The sequence below is a fragment of the Rhinopithecus roxellana genome, chromosome 10 (genome assembly GCF_007565055.1).
Source record: "Rhinopithecus roxellana isolate Shanxi Qingling chromosome 10, ASM756505v1, whole genome shotgun sequence".
Lineage (NCBI taxonomy): Eukaryota > Metazoa > Chordata > Mammalia > Primates > Cercopithecidae > Rhinopithecus > Rhinopithecus roxellana.
In genome coordinates this window covers 21,439,665-21,459,002 of record NC_044558.1, presented here as the reverse complement: position 1 = coordinate 21,459,002, position 19,338 = coordinate 21,439,665, and the positions used below count along the sequence as shown (strand labels likewise).

General features: G+C 38.7%; 1 protein-coding gene across 7 annotated transcripts in view; it reads left to right on the top strand.

Moving 5' to 3' along the window:
* Window positions 1-19,338, top strand: part of ANKS1B (ankyrin repeat and sterile alpha motif domain containing 1B) — a 1,300,027-nt gene that overhangs the window by 774,014 nt on the left and 506,675 nt on the right. For 5 of the 7 annotated variants that reach the window (XM_030938488.1, XM_030938486.1, XM_030938484.1 and 2 more), the window contains exons 13-14: window positions 4,114-4,703; window positions 6,572-6,644. In XM_030938488.1, coding sequence (XP_030794348.1) covers window positions 4,114-4,703; window positions 6,572-6,644 — 663 coding nt within the window. The remainder of the gene's footprint in view (window positions 1-4,113; window positions 4,704-6,571; window positions 6,645-19,338) is intronic. The other 2 variants (XM_030938489.1, XM_030938487.1) reach the window with 1 other exon arrangement.

Sequence of the window (19,338 nt, the reverse complement as noted above, 5' to 3'; positions counted from 1 at the left end):
TGTCTTCTTCTGGCCTGGGAAAGCCTCAGCTCCTCTTGGCTGTGCTTGCTGATGCATCAGTGGTATTGACAGAATGGCCTGAGTTTGGTAGGTCCACTCTCATAAGTGGAAGTTGGCTGGCTTTTGGTTGGGGTAACAGGACTGACTGATATATTAACCATGTCTTTTTATTTTCTATTTTATTTGCGTATTTTTATTTTTATGCTTCGGTCTCTTGGGCTCTTGCTGTGGAGGGACTGTCCCTCCTAGGGCTAACTAATTCCTAGAGATAGTAAACAGCTCACCCTTGAGCATGCTTTTCTTATGCAAACTAACAATTGCAGAGCCCATACCCCCAGTTACCTCCTTTATCTGGCTCTTACTCTCTAGGCCACTATTCATTCACCTGCTCTAATGACCAGACAACTAGGTACAGTTCCTATGCCCCACAGTCTGCTAAAACTATTCAAACTAGCCATTCGTAAACCTTCTTATACCTGCTTTGTGTGTTTCTTTTCATGGAAACCATAATAAAGGCTCTTGCCCACAATCTCCCCTCACTTTGTCAGCCTCTTCCTGAGGGACCCTGGTATTTCCCTGTGTGGCCCCTATAATGTGGCATGCCTCTCAGATCAATGAGTATGGCGTCTGTCTTTCAATGGCAATTGTCTCCTGATCTGTTGGTTTCAACATACCTGAAAAATAATAAAACCTACATTTTGAAACAGCTGGGTAATATGTCACCTCAGCATCCAGCAGGCCAGCCTGGCTTGTTCACATGGTGTCAGGGTTCCAAGAGCAACAAGGGAACAAGTCTAATGCACACATGCTTTTCAGGTCTCTGCTTATATCACATTTGCTGCAGTCTGATTGAGTAGTTCAAGGCACAGGGCCACGATGTGAGGGAGTCAGCATGGGAGGGCTGGATATGGGGAGGGCTGTGTCTGCAGGGAGCTGTGCGCAGGCTGGGGCCATAACTGCAATCAATCCACCACACAGGCTTTCCAGGAGGCTTCATATCAACTTCTCATTTTCTTTGACTTGAATAATCTTTAGAATTTGGCCACTGGAAAAAGCGAGTAGTATTTGTCTTTTCACCATTCTTGGCAGAAATGTTACCATCACAATGCTAAGAACTGCTATTCAGAAAACTAAGCTTTATAAGCTAACAACGAAATTATCTTTTACTTTGAGAAGTGACTGCTTGTGACTAGAGGACTTGGACAGTGTAAAGCATTGTGGGTGGTAATTATAGTCATTGTGGTCGAACTACAGAGGGGATGGTAACCCAATAATAATATTTGCAGAAAACTTTAAACAATATTACGCCCCTAAAATTCTCATTTTTCTAGATAATGAACATCGTCAGAAATTCTTTTGTTGAGATTTACAGAACCTTTTCCCACAATTGGCAAGCTCTTTTCGATTTTCCATCCTTTTTTTTTTTTTTTTTTTTTCTTTTGAGACGAAGTTTCTCTCTTCGCCCAGGCTGAAGTGCAGTGGCGAGATCTCGGCTCACCGCAAGCTCCGCCTCCCGAGTTCATGCCATTCTTCTGCCTCAGCCTCCGGAGTAGCTGGGACCACACCTGACACCACACCCGGCTGATTTTTTTTTTTTTTTTTTTTTTTTTTTTTTGTATTTTTAGTAGAGACGGGGTTTCACCGTGTTAGCCAGTATGGTCTCGATTTCCTGACCTCGTGATCCGTCCTCCTCGGCCTCCCAAAGGGCTGGGATTAGAGGCGTGATCCACCGTGCCCGGCTCGATTTGCCTTTCAAATTCAGACCCTTTATCCTTCTTCAGCAACTTTCAAAATTAAATTTTAAAACTTCCTTATTTCAGAATTCCTCCTTCCTACCACCTTAATCACCATTATTGTCACCCATACCAACCTGCTTATGTTGTAAAGCGCTATGTGAGATCCAAGTAGCCTAGGGAAAAAAATGCATTGCAACAAGATGCCAGGTCTTATTTTCTTCTTAGTATTAGCTTATCTCCAAGAAGAAAACAAAACAAAACAAAGAAAAAGCTCTAATGTTTTTAGTCCACTTTTCCCAAATTCCAGATATAATCATGAACAGCAGAAGCATGTCCCTTTTTACAAAGAGCCTATTTGCTTGTCCTACGGATAAACTAACCCTAGATTTTTTTAAAGCTTATCTTTAATAGCAATATATTTGCAAGTCCAATGGATGTCAGAATCTGATAGACCTTAATTTGAATCTCAGCTTAATCGCTTACTAGGTGGAGAAATATCAGTGTCTTAAGTTGTCTAAGTGTTAATTTTGACTTCTTAAAACTGCACATACTCAGTGATAAACTCTAGTCTGTAGAGAGAATTCAAAGCTGCCTTATCCCCCTATTCACTCACTATTCTACCCCTAGAATGGTCTCTGTTGTGAAAGGAAAACAAAATAGAGAGTTATCAAGACAGTGTGGCTATTTTAGAAAGGGATGAGGTTTTATTATTTTGTTTTGTTTTTGTGAGAAGACAATTGAGTATAATAGTAGTAGATGGGTGCAGATTGTTGCTTTTGTAGATTCATGTTTCTTGGATCTCTTCCTGTCACTCTTCTTTCTTCAATCTCAGGATGCTGGTATGATAGCTGGGCAGGCAAACATCTTCTCTTTGGAAAAATCAAGCAGGAACCAGGGTGAAGTCTAGAGATACATAGCTAGGAATATACCTGCTTTTACCAGTTCCCAGGCAGACAGCAGTATAGAGACCTGGGGCCAATCTTCACTATAAAGAGCAGACGTGTCTGTAGCATCTTCTGAGCCAATGTCTAATGAGATTTATTATGGTGGCCAATTTCTTAAAAATATGATAATTTGATATTTTGGCCATGTCTTTCCATCACAAAATCGTAATTATTATTAATAATCACTTTATAGGATTGTTATGGGTGTCAAGTGAGATGACATAAATATAATTCCTCATTCAGTGCCTAGTAAATAGCACTTACCCATTAAATGTTACTTGTTAATTTATAAAAATGTTAGTGTTTGGGGTTTATGGTAATAACTAGCTTATTGAAAGTATGAATCAGCAAATCAACTTTGGATTTGTTGTCATTATGTACCACATTTGCTATACTTTAGTTCTTTGCAACAGTGAGTTATGGGCTTATCAGGTAATTTAAATTTTGATCTTGGCAACATTTAGCTATTGATCTGAATTAAAATGAACACTGAAAAAAAGTACACTTACTTTCTTTGCTAAATTCTTTGGCCAGGTTTTTACACAGTATGTCTTTAAAAGACAAATTAAATTGCAAAAAGCATGGTGTATTTTAAATCTCAGAGAAAATGTGTGTTTTATCTTAGAAAAAAAAATCCAAAGGAATAAAAATTATCATTCATCATCAGTTTCTTTTCTGCATTACATCTTCAAAGGTCTGAAGAAATTAGAAAATAGCTAATGCTATTTCAGAGAAGAAAGAAAAAGCTACCTTTGTGCTCATAGCTCAACGTTAGTTTCTTGTATCGGAGTCTCTCTTTTTCTGATATTATGGATTGCATTGTTTGCCTATGTCAAGTCTGAACAAATTTTTTTGTGTAAATTATGTAATCTGCATAGAATTATTTTTAATTTATACTTAAGTTAATATGATCAGGATTAGTAAACTTAAATTACTTTTAATAATACCTTTTTTCAAAATTTGGTTTTTGAATTTATTTGCTGGGAGGAGAGCAGAGGGTTGTCATTATATATGACCTTGGCTTACCTGCCTAATGTCCTACTGCATGATGATTCACTTACTGTGAGGGTTTAGATGTGTGTGTTCTACTTTAAGAAAATCCAATTTTGTTCATTGACTATAAAACATACACCCTGGGTTCAAGGGAGAAGTGAATGAAGTCACTCAATTAATACACAATTCATACTTTTGAAATGAACTCTAAGGTATATCAGAAAGAATGATTCACACACACATGCACACACACGCACACACACTCATACATTCATTCTATACGTGGCACTGTGGGGTCATGGGTATTTCAAAAGTGAAGGTATTGCTATGTAGCAGTAAATCAAATGTCTGGATGCCCACATGTTCATAAGGGCACTGCTATTATATCGTGACTTCCAGAACCCTTTATAAACCCTAATATCCCTTCCTTCCTTTTGCAGATGACCTCTCCCAACAGGATGACAAAGATCCCCCAAAAGAATATGATCCTGGGCAATTTGCAGGCCTGCTCCATGGATCCTCTCCAGCCTGTGAGTCCCCTGAAAATCCATTTCACCTCTATGGGAAAAGAGAACAATGTGAAAAAGGACAAGATGAAGTCAGTTTGGCAAACAGTCCTTTGCCTTTCAAGCGGTCTCCAATAGAAAATAACTCAGAACCTTTGGTAAAGAAAATTAAACCCAAAGTGGTCAGTAGAACAATTTTTCACAAAAAAAGCAACCAACTTGAAAACCATACCATTGTTGGCACAAGATCAACCAGGAGTGGATCTCGGAATGGGGACCAGTGGGTTATGAACACAGGGGGATTTGTGGAGAGAGCCTGTACTCTGGGGAGAATAAGGTCATTGCCTAAAGCCTTGATCGACATGCATTTGTCAAAAAATGTCTCTAAATCTGATTCTGATCTCATTGCCTATCCTTCCAATGAGAAAACATCACGAGTTAACTGGAGTGAATCTTCCGCTGCTGAACACAGTTCTAAAGGGAATTCTGAAAGAACACCATCCTTCACATCGGAGTGGGAAGAAGTAAGCTTTGTTCTTCTTGCTGTTCATCCTATAAGGCTTTGGAGTCGAGGGAGGTTTGGGGGAAGGATTTTCAGCTTTTTAGGTCTTTCAAAAGCAAACAAAAAAAAAACCCATACAGCTCCAACTGGAATGAAATGGTTCTGTGGGTAATGCATGGTAATTTCACAGCAAGTATAAAAACAAACACAGTTCCACACATGTGGGTTAATCTATTGTTTCTATAGAAATTGGTATCAAGCAGAAGTAATAACTAGCTATGAGGTACAAGAGAATATTCACATCTTGTCCTACCAAGCACTGCAGCTGACAAATAGAGAAAAAGCTTGGTATTTTTCTCTGTGTTGTTTTGCTACTTGCCAAACTCTTTGTTAGCTTGTCTCCCTTCTTTAAAGTATCTTATATTTTCAGAAGAGCTCCTTAGAATCTTCATGGTAAATAAAGTGTCCCAGCTCTTCTCCAACCACCACACAATAAACACACATCATTTGATATTTCCCTTTTGCAGCTATCAGGGAAATAAGGAAAAAAATGCTTGAGGTTCAAATATCACCAATTTAAGTTCTACTTAAAGACAAAGTCTTTAATTTCATACAGTCTTTCTTGGTATTTCATTCTAACACATCACATATTGTCTCTGAAAAAACTGTGCCAGTTAGATTAGGTTTAGAAGCACAATAGATCATTATAGTATTTGGAGAACTAGAAATGGATATGATCTGATAGTGATATTCTGAATTGAGCTGTTTGAGAAAATCACTTAATATCTCTGCATCTGTTTCAGGGTGAATAAACTGGGACATTTAAGTCATGCCCATTGTCCTTTTTGAAACCTGCTGTCTTATTCAGGTTGCTAACATCAAGAGAGGCATTAAGCCCCAAATTGCTATAGCTTAGACAGTCATGTCTTCCTTTAAATTCCATACTTGTAGATGGTTAGTTTTTCAAGTATAGCCATTTCTTTTATTTATTAATTTAGTGAATAACATCTGAAATCCTTTTGTAGAGGCAAGATTAATTAACATTTAGCTTAGATCTTATAATTAAGTTGTTTTCGTGCCTAGATGCTGGTGATTGGATGCACTAATCAGCTTGTGGCTGGTCAAACCATTTGGTTAGAACTTAGCTCCAGGCCAGGCATGGTGGCTCATGCCTATAATCCCAGCACTTTGGGACACCGAGGCAGGTAGATCACTTGAGGCCAGCAGTTCAAAAACATCCTGGTTAACAAGGCAAAACCCCATCTCTACTAAAAACACAAAAATTACCCAGGTGTGGTGGCACACACCTGTAATCGCAGCTACTTGGGAGGCTGAGACACGAGACTCACTTGGACCTGGGAGGCGGAGATTACAGTGAGCTGAGATGGTGCCACTGCACTGTAGCCTAGGCAACACAGTGAGATTCCGTCAAAACAAAAAACAAAAAACTTTGCTCCTATGGCCATGCTCTCCACACCCTGAAACCCGCTCCTTTACCAGTTAGATGGGATGCATGTTCTTAGGCAGAAGAAGAAGGATGCCAGAGAGCAAAGACTTTGTCACATGAATTTATCTATAGCCCTTCTGAGTTTGAAGAGTACACAGTTCCTAAATGACCAGTCTATCCAAGTACAAAGTTTATTTCAAGAAACACAAAGAAAAGGCAAGCTAATTTTGAAAGTTTAAGAAAGGGGAACATACTTTACATTGTAATAAAACAATTCCAAAGATATTTGCTTCCCTTTAAATCTTTCTCTATCCGTCTCTTAACTGGGGAACACTGTGGTAATAACATCAAAAATATTTGCTCCCTTCATTTGAAAGTTATTTTCAAATGCAATGTTAAAAGTGAATGTAACAATCCATTTAAATGGTTTTTGTTTCTTACAGATTGACAAAATAATGAGTTCCATAGATGTTGGAATCAACAATGAACTTAAAGAGATGAATGGTGAGACCACAAGTAAGGACACCTTCCTTTACATTATAATGAATAAATGTGCTTAAGGAGTAATGAGAAAATGGTAGGAATCTTTAGATAATTGCATTTTTTTCATTATGACAATAACTGCAAATTATTTCCTTCCACTCTCAGATCTAACGACAATGACATATAAGCAACATCAGTTGTAAGAATATTGACTTAGCAAATAGAGAGGGGTTTTTTTCCCATGTGCTATTTTACTATGCCAGTGAAGTTTTTCCTTTCTTTTAGAATTTTTTTAATAATACTTTTAATTTAAATGTACTTCAAACTCTCTGTTGGTTGTAAGTCTGTTTTATTATTATTATACTTTAAGTTCTAGGGTACATGTGCACAACGCTCTGATTTGTTACATAGGTATACATGTGCCATGTTGATTTGCTGCACCCGTCAACTCATCATTTACATTAGGTATTTCTCCTAATGCTATCCCTCACCCAGCCCCCCACCCCCAACAGGACCCTGCATGTGACGTTCCCTGCCCTATGTCCATGTGTTCTCATTGTTCACTTATGAGTGAGAACAGGTGGTGTTTGGTTTTCTGTCCTTGTGACAGTTTGCTGAGATTGATGGTTTCCTGCTTCATCCATGTCCCTGCAAAGGACATGAACTCATCCTTTTCTATGGCTGCATAGTATTCCATGGTGTGTATGTGCCACATTTTCTTAATCCAGTCTATCATTGATGGACATTTGGTTGGTTCCAAGTCTTTTCTATTATGCATAGTGCCACAATAAACATACGTGTGCATGTGTCTTTATTGTGGCATGATTTATAATCCTTTAGGTATATACCCAGTAATGGGATCTCTGGGTCACATGGCATTTCTAGTTCTAGATCCTTGAGGAATCGCCACACACTGTCTTCCACAATGGTTGAACTAATTTACACTCCCACCAATAGTGTAAAAGTGTTCCTATTTCTCCACATCCTCTCCAGTATCTGTTGTTTCTTAACTTTTTAATGATTGCCATTCTAACTGGTGTGATATGGTATCTCATTGTGGTTTTGATTTGCATTTCTCTGATGACCAGTGATGATGAGCATTTTTTCATATGTCTGTTGGCTGCATTAAGTGACCTAACACCATAAAAACCCTAGAAGAAAATCTAGGTAGTACCATTCAGGACATAGGCATGGGCAAGGACTTCATGTCTAAAACACCAAAAGCAACGGCAGCAAAAGCCAAAATTGACAAATGGGATCTAATTGAACTAAAGAGCTTTTGCACAGCAAAAGAAACTACCATCAGAGTGAACAGGCAACCTACAGAATGGGAGAAAATTTTTGCAACCTACTCATCTGACAAAGGGCTAATATCCAGAATCTACAAAGAACTCAAACAAATATACGAGAAAAAAACAAACAACCCCATCAAAAAGTGGGGAAAGGATATGAACAGACATTTCTCAAAAGAAGATATTCATACAGCCAACAGACACATGAAAAAATGCTCATCATCACTCGCCATCAGAGAAATGCAAATTAAAACCACAATGAGATACCATCTCACACCAGTTAGAATGGCAATCATTAAGAAGTCAGGAAACAACAGGTGTTGGAGAGGATGTGGAGAAATAGGAACACTTTTACACTGTTGGTGGGATTGTAAACTAGTTCAACCATTATGGAAAACAGTATGGCGATTCCTCAAGGATCTAGAACTAGATGTACCATATGACCCAGCCATCCCACTACTGGGTATATACCCAAAGGATTATAAATTATTCTACTACAAAGACACATGTACACGTATGTTTATTGCGGCACTATTCACAATAGCAAAGACTTGGAATCAACCCAAATGTCCATCGGTGACAGACTGGATTAAGAAAATGTGGCACATATACACCATGGAATACTATGCAGCCATAAAAAAGGATGAGTTTGCGTCCTTTGTAGGGACATGGATGCAGCTGGAAACCATCATTCTTAGCAAACTATCACAAGAACAGAAAACCAAACACCGCATGTTCTCACTCATAGGTGGGAACTGAATAATGAGATCACTTGGACTCGGGAAGGGGAACATCATGCACTGGGGCCTATCATGGGGAGGGGGGAGGGGGGAGGGGGGAGGAGGGAGGGATTGCATTGGGGAGTTATACATGATATAAATGATGAAGTGATGGGTGCTGACGAGTTGATGGGTGCAGCACACCAACATGGCATAAGTATACATATGTAACAAACCTGCACGTTATGCACATGTACCCTAGAACTTAAAGTATAATAAAAAAAAAAAAAAAAGTGTCATCTTTTGAGAAGTGTCTGTTCATAACCTTTGCCCACTTTTTGATGGGATTATTTGTTTTTTTCTTGTAAATTTGTTTAAGTTCTTTGTAGATTTTGGATATTGGCCCTTTGTCTGATGGGTAGATTGCAAAGATTTTCTCCCATTCTGTAGGTTGCCTCTTCACTCTGATGATAGTTTCTTTTGTTGTGTTTAGTTTAATTAGATCCCATGTGTCTATTCTGGCTTTTGTTGCCATTGCTTTTGGTGTTTTAGTCATGAAGTCTTTGCCCATGCCTGTGTCCTAAATGGTATTGCCTAGGTTTTCTTCTAGGGTTTTTGTGGTGTTAGGTCTTACATTTGAGTCATTAATCCATCTTGAGTTAATTTTTGTATATGGTATAAGGAAGGGATCCAGTTTCAGCTTTCTACATATGGCTAGCCAGTTTTCCAGCTCCATTTATTATATAGGGAATCCTTTCCCCATTGCTTGTTTTTGTCAGATTTGTCAAAGATCAGATGGTTGTAGATGTGTGGTGTTATTTCTGAGGCCTCTGTTCTGTTCCATTGGTCTATATCTCTGTTTTGGTACCAGTACATGCTGTTTTGGTTAAGTAGCCTTGTAGTATAATTTGAAGTTAGGTAGCGTGATGCCTCCAGGTTTGTTCTTTTTGCTTAGGATTGTCTTGGCTGTGCGGGCTCTTTTTTGGTTCCATATGAATTTTAAAGTAGTTTTTTCCAATTCTGTGAAGAAAGTCAGCAGTAACTTGGTGAGAATAGCATTAAATCTATAAATTATTTTGGGTGGTGTGGCGATTTTCATGATATTGATTCTTCCTATCCATGAGCGTAGAATATTCTTCCATTTGTTTGTGTCCTCTTTATTTCATTGAGCAGTGGTTTGTAGTTCTGGTTAAAGAGGTCCTTCACATCCCTAGTATATTGGATTCCTAGGTATTTTATTCTCTTTGTAGTAATTGTGAATGGGAGTTCACTCATGATTTGGCTCTCTGTTTGTCTAATATTGGTGTATAGGAATGCTAGTGGTTTTTGCACATTGATTTTGTATCCCAAGACTTTGCTGAAGTTGTTTATCAGCTTAAGGAGATTTTGGGCTGAGATGATGGGGTTTTCTAAATATACAATCACGTCATCTGCAAACAGAGACAATTGGACTTCCTCTCTTCCTAATTGAATACCCTTTATTTCATTCTCTTGCCTGACTGCCCTAGCCAGAACTTCCAACACTATGTTGAATAGGAGTGGTGAGAGAGGACATCCCTGTCTTGTACCAGTTTTCAAAGGGAATTCTTCCAGTTTTTGCCCATTCAGTATGATACTAGCTGTGGGTTTGTCATAAATAGCTCTTATTATTTTGAGATACATTCCATCAATACCTAGTTTATTGAAAGTTTTTAGCATGAAGGGCTGTTGAATTTTGTCAAAGGCCTTTTCTGCATCTACTGAAATAATGTGATTTTTGTTGTTGGTTCTGTTTATGTGATGGATTACATTTATTGATTTGCATATGTTGAACCAACCTTGCATCCCAGGGAGGAAGCCAACCGGATAAGCTTTTTGATGTGCTGCTGGATTCAGTTTGCTAGTATTTTATTGAGGATTTTTGCATCAGTGTTCATCAGGGATATTGGCATAAAATTCTCTTTTGTTGTGTCTCTGCCAGGCTTTGGTATCAGGATGATGCTGGCCTCATAAAATGAGTTAGAGAAGATTCCCTCTTTTTCTATCAATTGGAAAAGTTTCCGAAGGAATGGTACCAGTTCCTCTTTGCACCTCTGGTAGAACTTGACTGTGAATCTGTCTGGTCCTAGACTTTTTTTACTTGGCAGGCTATTATTGCCTCAATTTCAGAACCTGTTTTTAGTCTATTCAGAGATTCAGCTTCTTCCTGGTTTAGTCTTCGGATGGTGTATGTGTCCAGGAACATTATCCATTTCTTCTAGATTTTCTGGTTTATTGGCATAGAGGTGTTTATAGTATTCTCTGATAGTAGTTTGTATTTCTGTGGGATTGCTGGTGATATCCCCTTTATCCTTTTTTATTGCATCTATTTCATTCTTCTCTCTTTTCTTCTTTATTAGTCTTGCTAGCAGTCTATTTTATTGATCTTTTCAAAAAACCAGCTCCTGGCTTCATTGATTTTTTTTGAAGGGTTTTTTGTGTCTCTATCGCCTTCAATTCTGCTCTGATCTTAGTTATTTCTTGTCTTCTGCTAGCTTTTGAATTTGTTTGCTCTTGCTTCTTTAGTTTTTTTAGTTGTGATGTTAGGGTGTCGATTTTAGATCTTTCCTCCTTTCTCTTGTGAGCATTTAGTGCTTTGAGTTTCCCTCTACACACTGTTTTAAATGTATCCCAGAGATTCTGGTACATTTTGTCTTTGTTCTCATTGGTTTCGAAGAACATCTTTATTTCTGCCTTCATTTTGTTATTTACTCAGTAGTTAGTCAGGAGCAGGTTGTTCAGTTTCCATGTAGTTGTGCAGTTTTGAGTGAGTTTCTTAATCCTGAGTTCTAATTTGATTTCACTGTGGTCTGAAAGACAGTTTGTTATGATTTCTGTTCCTTTACATTTGCTGAGGAGTGGTTTGCTTCCAATTATGTGGTCAATTTTAGAATGAGTGCAATGTGGTGCTCAGAAGAATGTCTACTCAGTTGATTTGAGGTGGAAAGTTCTGTAGATGTCTATTATGTCCACTTTGTCCAGAACTAAGTTCAAGTCCTGCATATTCTTGTTAACTTTCTGTCTCGTTGATCTGTCTAATACTGACAGTGGGGTGTTAAACTCTATCATTATTGTTGTGTGGGAGTCTAAGTCTCTTTGTAGGTCTCTAAGGACTTGCTTTATGAATCTGGGTGCTCCTGTATTGGGTGCATATATATTTAGGATAGTTATCTCTTCTTGTTGAATTGATCCCTTTACCATTATGTAGTGGCCTTCTTTGTCTCTTTTGATCTTTGTTGGTTTAAAGTCTGTTTTATCAGAGACTAGGATTGCAACCCTGCTCTTTTTTTTTTTTTTTTTGCTTTCCATTTCTTTAGTAGATCTTCCTCTATCCCTTTATTTTGAGCCTTATGTGCATCTTTGCACGTGAGGTGGGTCTCCTGAATACAGCGCACCGATGGGTCTTGGCTCTTTATCCAATTTGCCAGTCTGTGTCTTTTCATAGGGGCATTTAGCCTATTTACATTTAAGGTTAATATTGTTATCTTTGAATTTGATCCTGTCATTGTGATATTAGCTGGTTATTTTGCTCATTAATTGTGCAGTTTCTTCATAGCATTGATAGTCTTTACAATTTGGTATGTTTTTGCAGCAGCTGGTACCAGTTGTTCCTTTCCATGGTTAGTGCTTCCTTCACAAGCTCTTGTAAGGCAGGCCTGGTGGTGACAAAATCTCTCAACATTTGCTTGTCTGTAAAGGATTTTATTTCTTCTTCATTTATGAAGCATAGTTTGGCTGGATATGAGATTCTGGGTTGAAAATTCTTTTCTTTAAAAATGTTGAATATTGGCCCCCACTGTCTTCTTGTTTGTAGTGTTTCTGCCAAGAGATCTGCTTAGTCTAATGGACTTCCCTTTGTGGGTAACCTGACCTTTCTCTCTGGCTGCCCTTAACATTTTTTCCTTCATTTCAACCTTGGTGAATCTGATGATTATGTGTCTTGAGGTTGCTCTTCTCGAGGAGTATCTTTGTGGTGTTCTCTGTATTTCCTGAATTTGAATGTTGGCCTGCCTTGCTAGGTTAGGGAAGTTCTCCTGGATAATATCCTGAAGAGTGTTTTCTAACGTGGTTCCATTTTCCCCATAACTTTCCGGTACACCAATGAAACATATGTTTTGTCTTTTCACATAGTCCCATATGTTTTGGAGGCTTTGTTCACTTCTTTTCACTTTTTTTTTCTCTAATCTTGTCTTCTTGCTTTATTTCATTAATTTGATCTTTGATCACTGATATCCTTTTTTCTACTTGCTCAAATCTGCGATTAATGCTTGTGCATGCATCATGAAGTTCTCATGCTTTGGTTTTCAGCTGCATCAGGTTATTTAAGGTCTTCTCTACACCGTTTATTCTAGTTAGCCATTCATCTAATCTTTTTTCAAGGTTTTTAGCTTCCTTGAGATGGGTTAGAACATGCTCATTTAGCTCAGAGTTTATTATTACCGACCTCATCACACTCATTCTCTGTCGAGTTTTGTTCCCTTGTGGCAAGGAGCCATGATCCTTTGGAGGAGAGGAGAAATTCTGGTTTTTTGGAATTTTCCACTTTTCTGCTCTGGTTTCTACCCATTTTTGTGGTTTTATCTACCTTTGGTCTTTGATGTTGGTGACTGATACAGATGGGGTTTTGGTGTTGATGTCCTTTTTGTTGGTGTAGATGCTATTCCTTTCTGTTTGTTAGTTTTCCTTCTAATAGTCAAGCCCCTCAGCTGCAGGTCTGTTGGAGTTAGCTGGAGGCCCACTCCAGACCCTGTTTGCCTGGGTATCACTAGCAGAGGCTGCAGAACAGCAAATATTGCTGCCTGATCCTTTTTCTGGAAGCTTTGTCCCAGAGGGGCAACCACCTGTTTGAGGTGACTGTTGACCCTACTGGGAGGTGTCTCCCAGTCAGGCTACGCAGAGGTCAGGGACCTGCTTGAGGAGGAAGTCTGTCTGTTCTCAGAGCGTGAACGCTGGGCTGAGAGAACCACTGCTCTCTTCAGAGCTGTCAGACAGGGACTTTTGAGTCTGCAGAAGCTGTCTGCTGCCTTTTATTCTGCTGTGGCCTTCCCCCAGAGGTGGAATCTAGAGAGGCTGAGCTGCGGTGGGGTGCACCAAGTTGGAGCTTCCCAGCCGCTTTGTTTACACTGTGAGCTACTCAAGTCTCAGCAATGATGGATGCCCCTCCCTGCATCAAGCTGCAGCATTGCAGGTTGATCTCACACTGCTGCGCTAGCAGTGAGCAAGGCTCCGTGGGTGTGGGACCCACCAAGCCAGGCATGGAAGGTTATCTCCTGGTCTGCCAGTTGCTAAAGACCATGGGAAAAGTGCAGTATTTGGTCAGGAGTGTACCATTTCTCCAGGTACAATCTGTCACATCTTCCCTTGGCTAGGAAAGGGAAATCCCCCAACCCCTTGTGCTTCCTGGGTTAGGCAATGTTCTGCCCTGCTTGAGCTCACCCTCTGTGGGCTGCACCTACTGTACAACCAGTCTCAATGAGATGAACCAGGTACCTCAGTTGGAAATGCAGAAATCACCCATCTTCTGCATCAATCTCACTGGAGCTGCAGACCGGAGCTCTTCCTATTCAGCCATCTTGGATGCCAGTGAAGTTTTTCTATACACCAGGCATGTGCCTGTAGTCCCAGCTACTCAGGAGGCTGAGGCCAGAGGATTGCTAGAGCATAGGTGTTTGAGACCAGCCTTGGCAAGATAGTAAGACCCTGTCTTCAAATATATATATAGACACACACACACACACACACACACACACACACATACACACACACACACACACGAAGTTTCTACTTTATGTAGAGCTCAGTATGAAGCACTTCAAAGCATTAAAGAATCTGATGACTTAATACACTCATATTTCTTATTCAGTGAAACATTCACCGACCAAAGTGATTAACAATTTTTGCTAAGTTGTAGGCTCCAATTTGGCAAGAACTGTGTGTTAATCATCTCTATGTATCCCATAATACTTACCAGACTATTTCACAAATAGTTGGTTTTCCAATCACTATTTGATGTATTACTCTTACTAAGTATTATTTTCTTCCCTATAACTAAAGTTCAGAGCAGAAGTGGAAGGCCATATCAGATCCAAATCTATTCATTTTTCTTGTGTGTGTTTTATAGCAGATACAGAGATGTTTGCCTTACTTCAGTATTGACACCAAACTTGTGTGGAGCCCCCCGCCACACACACACACACATATACCTATATATGTATATAGCTGGGCCTATACAGCTGCATATAGTGACTATCTTAGTGTAAGGCAGGCACAGTTGAAAAGTATGTGTATTTTGTGACGAACACACAGGCATACACCCCAAACAAAAAAGCCTGGTGATTCATTTTGATATTCTCAGTTGACATATTTGAAAAGTTGTGAAAGGGCCCCAAATCTTACCATCCTTGCAATTTTCTTTTTTTTTTTTTTAACTTTTATTTTATGTTCAGGGATACAAGTATGCTTGCTGCATAGGTAAACTTGTGTCATGGAGGTTTGTTGTCCAGATTATTTCATTAGCTAGGCATGAAGCCTAGTAGCCATTATTTTTCCTGACTCTCTCCCTCCTCCCACCCTCCATCCTCCAAAAGGCCCCAGTGTGTGTTGTTCCCTTCTGTGTGTCCATGTGTTCTTGTCATTTAGCTCCCACTTATAAGTAAGAACATGCAGAATTTGGTTTCCTGTTCCTGTGTTAGTTTGCTAAGAATAATGGTCTCCAGCTCCATCCATGTCCCTGCAAAGGATATAATCTCATTCTTTTTAATGGGCAAAGCTGGAAGCATTCTCCTTGAAAATCAGCACAAGACAAGCATGCCTTCCCTACTCCTATTCAACATAGTATCAGAAGTTCTGGCCGGTGCAATCAGGCAAGAGAAAGAAATAAAGGGCATCTGCTATGGTTTGGCTGTGTTCCCAACCAAATCTCATCTTGAATTGTAATCCTGACATGTCAAGGGAGGGACCTAATGGGAGGCGATTGGATCATGGGGTTGGTTCCCTGCATGCTGTTCTCGTGATTGTGGGTGAGTTCTCATGAGACCTGATGGTCTTAAAGTGTGGTACTTCCCCTTTTACTCTCTCTCTCTCCTGCTGCCATGTAAGATGTGCCTTGATTCCCCTTTGCCTTCCACCATGATTGTAAGTTTCCTGAGGCCTCCTCAGCCATGTGGAACTGTGAGTCAATTAAACCTCTTTTCTTTATAAATAACCCAGTCTCAGGTAGTATCTTTACAGCAGTGTGAAAAACGGACGAATACAGCATCCAAATAGGAAGAGAGGAAGTCAAACTATCTCTGTTTGCAGATGGCATGATCCTATATCTAGAAAACCCAATAGTATTATCCTTGCAGTTTTGTATTGAAACAAAACCGAATGAACTACCTGCATCATTACAACTGCTAACTTTAGGGAATTTTTCTCAAAATGTGGTCTACAAATCACTTGCATCAGATTCACTTCCAGCACTGGTGAAAAATGAAGATTCCTCGGCTCCATGCTACTAAATCAGTATTTCTGGAGGCAGACCTCAACAAATATGCCTTTTAAACAAGCACCCCAAGTGATTCTTAAGACCAGGAAAGTTGGAGAATGATTGTTTTATGGTGGATTGGCCTGGGTGGCTAAGAAGTAACATTGCAATCACTAAAAAGAATATGCGGGTCTAAGTGAGACCTTAGTAGGAACACCTTGCTTGTTTCTCTTATGTTGGAACAAGTGAGAAGTTATTTTATTCTAACTTGGCTAGGCCCCATGTTAATTAAGCTATAGTTTTTAAAAAGGTCAAACAATACTTTTTTTTCTGAAATACAGGTTTGCATTAGATTTTAAAACTGAAAAATTAAGAAACAATTCTCAAAATCCCATACATATGTTTAGTGACACAAGTATGATATTAGCTCCAAGATAGACTATATAGCCAGTTCTCTCACATAGAAATGCTGACGAACACTGAGGACTTTGCCAAAACCGAAGGAACCAGCCTAGCAACATATGTTGCCACATAATTCTTTCAGGCCTGCTTACAGAATAATTTCAGGGAAATTGTAAGAATACAGATATTTGATGAATGTGAAGGTAAGAATTTCTTTTCTTATTAATTTTACTCATTCTATCTTTATTCAAAGATAGAGTGGCTGCCCAGTGTGATAGTAAGTTCCTCAATACTGAGGATGTTCAAGCTAGAAGTGCTTCTCTGCTGGAATGGTATCTCATGCATGAAGTCCACAGCTAGACTTAGGTAACATTGGACATTAATGTTCTAAAATTCTTCAAGCATATAGTGCCATTGAACCATAAAAATATGGCAAACATGATTATTAAAAGTAAAAGTAAATGTTAAAAGTGCCACTCGGACAAAGCTGCCTTTTAAGTGTATTTTAGTGGTAAACAAATTCACAAATTATTTTTTCTTAATTCTCTTTCTACCTATCATATTGCCATCCCACCTACTGCATTTATTTATCATTTTTCTACAATGATAGTTAAAATGAAAGTGGAGACTCAGTCCCCAAAGAAGCATTATTATTAACAGAGCTGGCTCTGTGTGTGCCTCAGTTTTTACCTCTTCATCACACACTACTTATTTGCCAAGTGATTGACCATGGCATGTAGCATTCCACTTGGCCATTAGGCTAGTTGTGAATTACAGTTTTGCTGAGTTGCATTTTTTTCCCTCTCAAGGATAGGTTTAATTAGAGGTGTGATAAACAACCCTATGAAAATGGCACTCCACAAATAATATTTTGGGTACTGAGTGTGGTTGGCAAATCACATGGTAAAAAAAAAAAGTCAGACAGACATGAATTCAAATCTTGGCTCTGTTATTTACCAGCTGCTTGATCTTAAGCAACTTACTCAGTTTCCCCATTGACAGAAATGAGAACACTAATAGAGAATGATTGTAGAGACACGTGATGGCATGTACATAAAAGTCTAACATATGTAGATATATATGAAATTTTAGCTCTCACGTTGTCCCATTGTGATACAGACATTATGTTTGCCGCTGTTGTCATACCAGGATAAATACACATAAGCCCTTTCTTTAAGAATCTTAGAATGTCAGCTAATCTTACAAACTTAATGTTAAATTCACTGTATTCCCTGGAATTGTTGTGGTGTGTCAGTTGGAATACAGGTCGTAACAAACGCACCAGTCAATTGGTACCAGAGAAGAGTAGTTACTAAAAGAGAGTATAAAATTCCAGGGCAAAGAAAGAAGAAAAGTCTAATACACATTGATTTAAGTGGTCTAAGTTATTTTGATGAAATCTGATCATACTGCTTTTGTTTGACAATTGGGAAGGGAGAGGCAATGAAATTAAAGGGAGGTAAATTTAAAATGAGCAAGAGAAAACACCGTTTTACATAGTATATGTTGTCTTTCTGCAAAATTTTGCTTTGGAAGGCTACTGAGTCAAGTGCTATGCCTGGCTTTAACAGAGCTGTGTAGTTTTTTGAACATTTATGTTTGTTACTTAAAACCTCATAAGACAATTAGGAGAATAAAATCTTAAGCAATGGAGATCAAAGGTCAGCATTACATTTTGTATGCTCTTGCCCATTTTGTCTCAGCATTTTTGTTTGCTCTCCCCACCCCTCCACATTTCTAATGTCAGATGTATTATAAACAAAATATGTATTGGATCAGGAAAAGATTTGGAGGTCTCTCATCTTTATTCCTCTAAATATGAACCCACTCGAAGTTTGAGTAGTCTCTATGGGTCATCAACTAGTTTTACTAATAGAAATCACTTCCCTCTTTTTCCTCCCACCCCAATTTTCTCAGCAGTTATATAGTAGTTTGAAACTTACCCAACAACGTCAACTCTCCAGGACTAAGACAGAAATAAGAGTAAATATAATTTCCTGAATTTGTTTGAGGTCAGTCCTTTTGATTCTCAGAACTTATTAATTCATAAGTTTTACAAACAGCACATCTATTTTCCCACTTGAAATCAGACTCAAATGCCAAACAAATCAGTATTGGCGTAGGATTCAATTATATTCAATGCCTCATATTGTGTAGAACACCCTGTTCTTCAGCAAAGCTGGATATGTGATGTGATAATATATTCTACATCATCACACACTCTCAGGTTTGCATTTTTAGCATCCTTTCAGATAACAGGTTTTGAAGTTAGATGAACCTGGTCTCAAGTCCCAGCTTTGCAATTTCTGACCTCTCTGATGTCAACTTCCTCACCTAGAAACTAAGATTTTTAATAACCACCCTATAAGACCGTAGCAAGATTAAATTATACACTGCACTGCTACAGTTTAGGTATCCCTTATCTGAAATGCTTGTGACCAGAAGTGTTTCAGATTTCAGATTTTTTTGGATTTGGAATGTTTGCATATATATAATGAAATATCTTGGAGTTGGGACCCAAATCTAAACGTGGAATTCATTTGTTATTTATATACACCTTCTATACAAAACATGAATGTAATTTTATACATTTTTAATAATTTTGTGCATAAACAAAAATTTGACTATATTTTGACTGTGACCTGTCAAAATACAGTCCAAATTTTCTACTTGTGGTGTCATGTGGGTGTTCAAAAAATTCAGATTTGGGAGCTTTTCGGATTTCAGATTTGCAGGTTGGGAATGCTCAACTTTATAGCCTGAAACATAGCCAGCAATTCAAAAATATAATTTTCTTGCCTTTTTATCAGAGTATGCACGGCTTCTCTTTC